This window comes from Notothenia coriiceps, unplaced genomic scaffold, assembly GCF_000735185.1.
Source record: "Notothenia coriiceps isolate Sejong01 unplaced genomic scaffold, NC01 NC01_scaffold00010968, whole genome shotgun sequence".
NCBI classification, from domain to species: Eukaryota; Metazoa; Chordata; class Actinopteri; order Perciformes; family Nototheniidae; genus Notothenia; species Notothenia coriiceps.
In genome coordinates, this window is record NW_011343669.1 from 96,375 (window position 1) to 105,916 (window position 9,542).

Consider the following 9,542-nt stretch of genomic DNA (forward strand, 5'->3'; position numbering starts at 1 on the left):
AGGGCCATACCAATACAAAACATGTCTGTGTAGTTTTTTGCTTGAAATACCAAACAGATCACCCATTGTAGCCATCCCTCATAGGCTACTGCTCATACCCCTCTTTTGCAGCCGTGTTAGAGAAACGCGTCCTTAGCTTTAAAAAAAAAAAAAAGGAGGCGGAGCTAATGCCTGATCAGAATTCTACCGGAGATAAAGTTAAATTCTGCTAGTGATAAAACGTCCATCCTGTTCTAAACCACATCAAGGATTATTTCTGAAATAGTATGGAGCTCAAATGCTTTTTCTCGTGCGGGTTTATCACAAGGTGAGTTCCTTTTTTTATTTCCTGCTCTTTAAACATATGTGCTCTACAGCAGGGGTTCTCAAACTTTTTGTTTATGCGGNATGCCTGATCAGAATTCTACCGGAGATAAAGTTAAATTCTGCTGTGATAAAACGCCATCCTGTTCTAAACCACATCAAAGATTATGTCTGAAACAGTATGGAGCTCAAATGCTTTTTCTCTTGTGGGTTTATCACAAGGTGAGTTCCTTTTTTTATTTCCTGCTTTTTAAACACATGTGCTCTGCTCTCCAGTAGGCCTACAGGTTAGCTCTGAGTGTTAGCGAGGCTTGCTAATGTAAACAAAGACAAGATTACGTCCAAAACACGTCAGGCATTGTTTCTGATAGCAACTTTCTGTGGGTCCGCTGCCGATTTTGACGTCAGATCGGCAGCAAATCTGTATCCGCTCATTGTACCCCCTTTTTTAAAAGATTTGGGTACGGAGGAAAAGAGAGAGGGTTTTATTTTCTGACGCTGCGTGAGTTCCCCGACGCACCGGGGACACATATTTATGTATAAAAGACATCACAAAATGCATTTTACATGATAGGTCCCCTTTAAATAATACACAATGTAACTACAAACAGTAAAGGAGGCCAAGCTGATGTCCATTGTGTATTTGATGTAATAGAACAGATTCTGCAACATCATAATAAGAACAAACCAGATAAATAAATGCTAAATGCAAAAATATTCCCCAAAAAGTACAATGATAAAGTTACACTACAAGTTTCAAATGTGGCGTTTGTCACTTATTTTCTCTTACATGTAAGGGCAGCCTATTCCATGGAGCCTAGAGGAACACATACCCAATATTAAACCTCTGCGACCATTGAGAAACGGGAGAAAATAACCGTATGGTAGGCGGTAAATGGTCTTGCAATTCTCTGGTTTTGTGTAAGCTGTTATGAGTTAGTGGCTGTTTAAAAAGTCTGATTATACACAGCCTTTATCTAAAGAAAAAGCTGGGAAACAGAAACCAGACTTACGGCATAACTCTGGTGTTCTGTTTTAACTTCTGGCTGATATCGGGAAGAGTAAAACCCAGCAAAAAGTAAACAGTGTGTGTGTGAACATGCTCTAAACACTTTGACATGTCTTCTTTCTAGGCCTGACTGCAGAGAGGAAGGTCACAAAGGGTCACAGTTCACAGGACATCCCCCCCTCCCCACCGCTGTCACACACTCACTAATAAGCTCACATGACTTTGTGCCACCCTGACACATTTCTTTGACAGCGAACGGTCAAAATGAAGGTCTCATTAGCACCATATCGAGAGCCAGAGGGAGGGACGGGCATGGAGAGAGAGAGGGGGGAAGGAGGGGGATTTTTCCAGCTGTTTTTGTAGCAACAGAGTGGAGAGAAAGTGAGAGGGTGACAGTCAAAAGAGCTGATAGGGAGTGAAGCCAGAAGGATGGGGTTAAAGTAGGCGAAAGAGGACAGAAAAGTGTATGACTGTAAGCTAGAATCTCCCAGCATACATACGGGGGAGGAGAGCAGGAAAGGTAAGTGTCTTCCTCCCTCTTTCTTTGCCCTGAAGCCAATTAGTGACTATCATGCAAATGCTCTGATTTGTTTAATTTATTTGTTCTGCTTGCTTGCTTCACCTCTTTGTCTCACGCCCACTTTCAGATCAACAACGTGTGTGTGTGTAACTTTAAGTGCCAGGGGAGAATTGGGTCAGTGAAAGGGGAGAGAGGCAGCCTGGGAGAGAGGGGGAGACGGACAGAGGAATGGAGAGAGAATCCTCAGCAGAACTACAGTAACAAGTGGTCACTTGAGTAATCACTGGTGATCCAGAGAGAAATGTAAGTTCTCCGAGGCATGACCGCTCTGTTGCCACTTATTGATTCTTTATGACATGTGCACTGAGGCTTTTCCTTAATACTTTGATATGAATGATTCTGTGTGATCAAATATGAAGATGTGCTGTGAATTTCAAACATCTTCTCTGAAAAAAAAAAGTGTTCAGTGACTCCCTGCTATATTTCCACTTGCAACTGTTAAAATAACAAGAACATATATATATACGCATTAGCAACAGCAAGCTGAGGGAAAGAGTCGTAGATGAGCCTGACTCGCTGTCATGCTCAGTCTTGTGATGAGGTGTGGTTAGTCACTTTCATATTGCTCAGCCAGCAATGTGTCGAAGCGTTACCAAGACAGAAATAGGCCGGAATGCAACTCCTTCCTTTGCGTGTTTGTGCATGAATCTCCAATTCTTTTGTTCAATCTCCTTTTAATGTAATTTGCTTTTACACACTGTGCAAAAATGCCTGCTATCTGGACAGTTATTCTCCTGCATTCCCATTAGGCACACATGATCATGTGTCATGAATCGAATGGCAGGAGGAGCGAGAGTGGGAGACAGTTGGTTTCTAATAGGCCTTGTATTAGTCAGAGCAATGGGAAAGATGACCTTTCCCTGCTGTTTATTTTGGGAAGGCAGCAGGAAGAATGCTGGAGCAGCTGCTCTATTCCTACTGGCAGATCGCACCCTGTGAATTCCAGTCTGCCACTGCATGACACTCCCCTTACTCACACAGGGGGCTCCTTGGATGTATCTACGCCCTGTACAGCGTAAATAACACCTATGCCAAGTTGTTATGGCAATAAGCTCAGAAATACACACGGTTGCAGCCGCCAATTACTCGTCATTCAGAGGGAAGGGCTTTGTTTATGAGGAACCATGCTGTATCTGCCCATTACACCGTGTAGACGTTCAACCTGTTGCATGGTTTTTAATGTGACTCCTCTGCCAATAAAAGCGCTCATTCATTCACTCGTTTTGCATTTTAACCAGTCGAGCAAGTCTCTTGTTCAACATAACCAGCCAACCTTTGCTTTCAGAGACAGACAATAATGGCGAGCCTTCCCAAAGAGCCGACCCAAGATGCCAAGAGACAGAGCTTCTGGATGGTGAGGATATATTTATGATTACATCCAAGACAACTACCAACAAAAGGAAAAACAATGTGGCACAACTTGCGTTCTGCTGGTTTTTCTTACAATGTTTCCCTTCTCACAGCCAGGGAACTATGTGCGTACAGTGCATCGAACTGAGAAGTCCTTCCAGGCCTGCAACGACATCGTGGCCTGCTTCAATGAGAGAGCTAAAGTAGAAAAGCAGTACGCCCAGCAGCTGAACCAGTGGAGCAATAAGTGGAAAACTATAGTGGATTCTCGTGAGTATGAGAAGCAGCATGTTGGGGATCCTTTAAACAGAGAACAGGCCTTTCTCATGTAGCTGTCGTCAAGTTAACATGAACTCTTGATTTGAAACAAATGGAGGTCATTATTTCTCTTTTGGTTCCATGACTCACCTCTGTGCTCTGTGTTTTTTCATTCCTCAGTCTTTTTTTGCTTTCCTCCCCAGGGCCGCTTTATGGCTCCCTCATGAGGGCGTGGCAGTGTTTCTTCACCTCCACCGAGCGTCTGTCAGCGCTCCACTCCTCCATCTCTCAGTCGCTCACAGCAGAGGAAGGGGACCGGGTGAAGACCTGGCAGAAAGAGACCTTCCCAAAGAAACTCTTCTGTGGGTTCAGTGAGAGCCACGGCAACAAGACAAGCTTTTCACGTGCGCAGAAACCCTGGTCCAAAAAGCTGATGAAGGTGTGTGTGTGTGTGTGTGTGTGTGTGTGTGTGTGTGTGTGTGTGTGTGTGTGTGTGTGTGTGTGTGTGTGTGTGTGTGTGTGTGTGTGTGTGTGTGTGGGTGTGNTATCTAGTGGTTATAATTGGCAATGGTAGTTTTACACACAATCCACAACCCACTCTTTAATCTACTTGCTATAATGTTAGCATTTAGCTTTATCTCACGGTCTCTTTTATTTGGCAACTCCATCTGCTAAAGCTCAGAATTAAAAAGTTATTAGTAGACCTAGTGATATTATTTTTTATGCACGGGAAAATGGTTTTTCAATATATGGTTTAAAAGAATAGTGCAACATTTAAAAACGTGTAGTTTATTGACTCTCTTGTCGGATAGTTGCACAAATGAAATGAACTTTGAGAAGATAATGTTGACTCTTTGAATGCAAAATACAATGCTGTGCAAAAATGTATCCAGTGTATCAACTAAATGTTGAAGTGTTATTTATAGAGAGATGTTTTAAGTTTTGGTTACAGGAAGTTTCTTTCTAGGCCCGACTCTATATGTTTTTTTGCACAAATCCAACCAATATGATATTATTACTTTGCTCAGAGCCAAGCTAGAGGTTTCCCCCTGTCTTTAAGCTAAGCTAAGCTAAATACCTCCAGGCCATATTTAACTCGGATACAAAAAAAGAATATGCAAATGTCCCCACATTTAAAACTTCTCCATTCAAGGTAATAATATGCATGTGTGTGAATGTGTTTTCGACAGCTGGAGAAGGCCCGAGTTGCATATCACAAGTCGTGTCAGAGGGAGCACAACGCCCTGGACAAAGAGAAACAAGCTATCGAAAACCCTCAGACCAGCCCGGAGAAAAAGCAAAAATTCCTTGATGCCAGAGAAAAGGTCACAGAGGACAAAGAAAAGGTGAGAAAACACGTTCACACACTCTGCACCACCGAACTCCAGAAGCAAGTTTGACAAATGCTTCATTCAGAGCATTTTAAATCAAAATTCCCACAGCATGCTACAGTTAGGATGCATTCCTAGGAAGTCTTGTTGGCCTGCTGCTGTGGTGATATCGACTCTAAACACAAGCCCCAGCCTTAAGCTTCTCTTCCAAGCTTTTCCCTTGTATGGAGATGTGTTATTGTTACTCTGCTCAGTGTTTATGGAGACCAGCATGGGAACGGTAAATAGCTCCAGATGATTAATGCAAGCTAGATCGCCCTCATTAAAGAAATACATGTCCTTCCTGTTGGAGCGTACCAACTTTTTAATCATAAAAATGTTCTGCAGGTTCGAGAACGCTACGAGAAACTGCTGGAGGATGTGACGTCCTACACACCTCGCTACATGGAGGAGATGGAGGCCATATTCGAGCAGTCGCAGGAGGAGGAGAGGAAGAGGATCAGTTTTCTGAAGCAGGCCTTCCTCTCAATCCACAGACATCTGGACATCACCAACAATGAGAGGTGAGCAGCCATCGGAAGTCTTGGCAAGAGTTTTGAAAATGTATGTTGATTTAGTCAAGTCAAAGTCGACTTTATTGTCAATCTTTCAGTTTTTATGTACAGACAGAGAGATGGAAATACCGCTTCCCACAATCCCGAATACAAAAACATATATATATATACAAATATGTATATACCTATATATACACAATCAACAGACACATTTATACATATGCACACATTAAGACATCTTAAAAGCACAGCAATCAATATATACAAGTTAACAGTCACTTCAATATCTTTGATAAATGTACATTAGTGCAAGACTGTCCATAGCAGCGTAAAAAGTGTCTGCGGCTGGATTTGTGTGTCTGAGTGTGTGTGGGGTGTTAAAGTCCAGTGGGGGCAGGGGGGAGAGGTGGGAGGGAGGAGAGAGAGTTCAACCTCTCACATTTTGTGTGTGTGTGTTTCAGTGTGAAGGCGGTGTACAGCGAGCTCCACAACACTCTGATGTCCATCAATGAGCTTGATGATCTCAAATGGTGGAAGAACAACAACGGACCCGGCATGCCCACCGACTGGCCAAAGATAGATGTAAGCTACAACGTTTAACTCCAATACATAAACAATACATGCATGCATCTTTTTTTTTATATACATTTTTTTGTATCTGTCAAACGGTAAGAATTGCACACTGTGTCCGATTCAGGTTATCATTGGATTTGTTGAATCACATTTCAAGACTTATGATTTGGGGACAATAGATAATGCAAGTCCTTAACAGGTCTAATAGCAAGAAGCCATTATTCATCTGCTTAAAGCACAATCAATACTTTTTAATGCTTTGTGCATCCTTTGTTTTTCTGATCAGTATCACTGTTTCCAAGCTGTTCTGCAATCACCTGCCAAATCATTAAATCCTGCATTTCTTTATCCTTTCATTTGTTGAATTTGTAGACGAAGTAAATCAGTTTCTGAATTTTGGATGACTACTTGATGTACGGTGGCTCTGAGGGGTCAAGAGAAAACAAGGATATTCGAACCTGCTCAGAAAAAAACGTTTAAAATTGACAAAAGTTTCAGAGTCAGTTTAATAAATGTGATTGACAAAATGGGAGGTCATATTTATTTATGAGCGGAAAATGTTGGAGGGAAAATACAGACTGGTCTGCAAACGACTTGCGTTGTGTTATTTGTTTGTGCATGTCTTTTTATAGCAGTGTTTTTCTTGCAATATGTCTAAACCCCATATTAACAAGACCCTTTTATGTGTGGATATTTGCATTATGTTGCGATGCTATTACTGTAGACTTTTTGCTCCTAATATCTGCCACTTGTACTTCTTCCATCAGGAATGGGTGCCACCAATAAAAAAGCTAAATAGAAAGAAAAGAGAGCAGCAAAGAAAAGACGGCCGACCGTAAGTCATTCAACTTTTTATTCATAACTCTTTCTTGAAGAACAATATAAAAAAAAATGCAAGTTATAATTATGATTTTCTAACTGTTCAAACGCCCATATCTTCTCTTGTTAGTGTGATGATCGGGGGAGTGAAGGTGCGAGCTATGTACGACTACGTGGGAGAGGAGGGCGATGAGCTGTCCTTTAAAGCAGGTGACACATAGAGTGTGATGTTGGGACACAAATGTATACAACAGCAGTGTTATTCCGTGTTTTTAAAGCTACAATAGGCAAGGTTGTTTTACACAAGTACAACCATTGTATCAGTATAAATCTGAGAAATGCAGAGAAATGCATCCAAGTTCCTCTAAAATGATGCCAGACACTTAACTGATGTTACATAACAGGATTTATGGGTATTTCAGTTCAAATATGTTTCTTTTAAAGCCACCTCTTTTCCAATTTCTGCACTCTTGTATGATAGTTTGGGATTTGAAGAAGATATTTTATTCAGTACTGAGAGTACATTTGAACAACTTTTAACATCTGCTTTGTGGATTAAATATCATTAAAAGTCCTGCACAGACGAAAAAAGATGGACTCAAAATGTGCTTGAAGGGAGATACTTGGAATACTTATTTTAAAGGTGACCTATCATGCAAAATGAACTTTTCCCCGGTGTTCCAGGGAACTCACCAAGTGTCAGAAAACACAACCCTCTCTATTTTCCTCCATACCCAAATCTCTTAAAAAGGGGCTGCAACGGATCTGATCCAGACTGATCCAGATTTGAACACTTCTGTGACGTCACAGAAGTGGCGCTACGGCTATTGGGCCAACTCCACCAATCAGGAGGAGACAGCCACGGACATTGCCGTTCGAAAGCGCTGGAGATGCTGTAGTACATATGCCAGGCCTGTAGATGGGGCTGTTCTCACAGAATCAGCCCATGCAAAGACAGTGTTAAATTGAGCGAAATGAGTAATGGCTAAAATGCATGATCTGTTTGGTATTTTGAAAAATAAAAAGTATAAATATGAAAACGAAAATCTTAACATAAATGTAGACTATACATTTACAAGGCATTTTGCAGCCAGACAACCAACTGTGTAGAACAGCATAGAGAACAGCAACAGTCAATTAAGTCTAACACATGTGCTTTAGAAGAAATTTGACAATGTTTACTTCATAGTAAAAACATCTTATGGCATGTTCGCAATGGTTTAACCAAGGATTTTGTTGCTTTAGTTAAATAGTAATAGGTTTTAATACAGAGTTACATACAAAAAAGTCAGTGTTTTGTTAAAATGGTGCTAAAAACTAGTTGAAAAGTACATTTATGACAGCTTCAGGCAGACCACTGCGATACATACAACACAGGATTTTAACCTGGTTGAAACTAGGCTATAGATTTAGATATAGTTGGAAATAAAAGTAATGTGTTTCATGACATGCATAACTCTTTATTATAATCATGTATTATTTTATCAGATAGATTAAAGGACTTTCATTTTCTGTGCTCCCAGGCGAGGTGTTCCTGAAGGTCGAAGAGGAGGATGACCAGGGCTGGTGTCGAGGCGTCCTGAGCGGAGGGAAGGAGGGCTTCTACCCGGCAAACTACGTGGAAGTCGCAGAATGACGTCTCACTTTATAATAAACTATGTCCTAAACTCTCACAAACAGTTCGATTTTAAGTCTTCTATAAAATAATAGTTGTTATTATGTTATATCTTTGTCACACTGATTCTGAGTTAAAGTCAGATATACAGTAATCTGTTCCCAGGTATTTTTCAAATGTAAAATTATTGAGTTAACCTTGAGTACTTCTGCAATATGAATTAACTTATTAAAGACAAAATGTACTGCTTGTGCAGGAGCTGTATGTGTATATGTGTGAGTGTGCACGTGTGTTTGCATCGCATGTGTGCATGTTAAAAAGAAACAACAGAGAGAATATTTATTTGCTCACTTTATTTGAGGAGAGCTGATAATGATACATGAGGTTTGCCCAGGTTTACAATGATGGGAGCACACAAGGTTAATGTTTACTTATCAAAAGTATTATAGAGGCACATGACTGAGGGAATGGATTTTCAAAATAAAAGTGTAATGGTTTAGCCTCTAATTCAATTTTGTTCGGCAATTTGTTGTTGTTATGATGCTAGCTATGTGTCCTAGCAATGGATGGCAATGTTATGTCGATTGGTTGGTCCAGAATGTTCATATGGACTGGATAATCTCAGCAACTATCAAATGAATTGATAATATATTTGTAAAAGTCATTCAAAGTGCAATGAGGATGAACCACTTGTGATCTCTTGACTTTTAAACGAATCTCTACAAACAGGTCAAAGTTAGTTACATGTTAGCATGCTAATATGCTTATCTAAGATGCTGAAGATGGTAAATATTGTATCTGCTAATCACCTCCTTGCTAGCATTAGCAGTGTGTGCCTGTTAGCATGCTGATGTTAGCATGTAGCTCAAAGCACCGCTGTGCCTTATTGCAGCCTCACAGAGGCGATCACTGCTGTAGACTCAATATTGTTAATTTCTTATATTTTGAGACAAAAACCAAGAGATAAGAAGCCATGAAATGTGTGAATATGTACCATCCTTTTCAAATAAATTACAAATATTTCAATTATATAATATATATGTTGCGTTTGTAATTTATTTTGCAGTCACTTGTTTTACAATACATATGGCTATAAGCCTATACATTTAATTAGATTAACCAAACAGAAGCCAAGAAAATACTTTAATAC

General features: G+C 40.4%; 1 protein-coding gene across 1 annotated transcript; it reads left to right on the forward strand.

Moving 5' to 3' along the window:
- Positions 1–1,681: 1,681 nt before the first annotated feature.
- Positions 1,682–9,338, forward strand: LOC104946321 (protein kinase C and casein kinase substrate in neurons protein 1-like). Its single transcript, XM_010772119.1, has 11 exons — positions 1,682–1,832; positions 1,960–2,135; positions 3,178–3,246; positions 3,356–3,512; positions 3,704–3,939; positions 4,691–4,846; positions 5,219–5,394; positions 5,847–5,967; positions 6,726–6,793; positions 6,908–6,987; positions 8,301–9,338. The coding sequence occupies exons 3-11, from the start codon at positions 3,190–3,192 to the stop codon at positions 8,411–8,413; spliced, it is 1,164 nt and encodes a 387-aa protein (XP_010770421.1). The 5' UTR covers positions 1,682–1,832; positions 1,960–2,135; positions 3,178–3,189; the 3' UTR covers positions 8,414–9,338.
- The last annotated feature ends 204 nt before the right edge of the window (positions 9,339–9,542 follow it).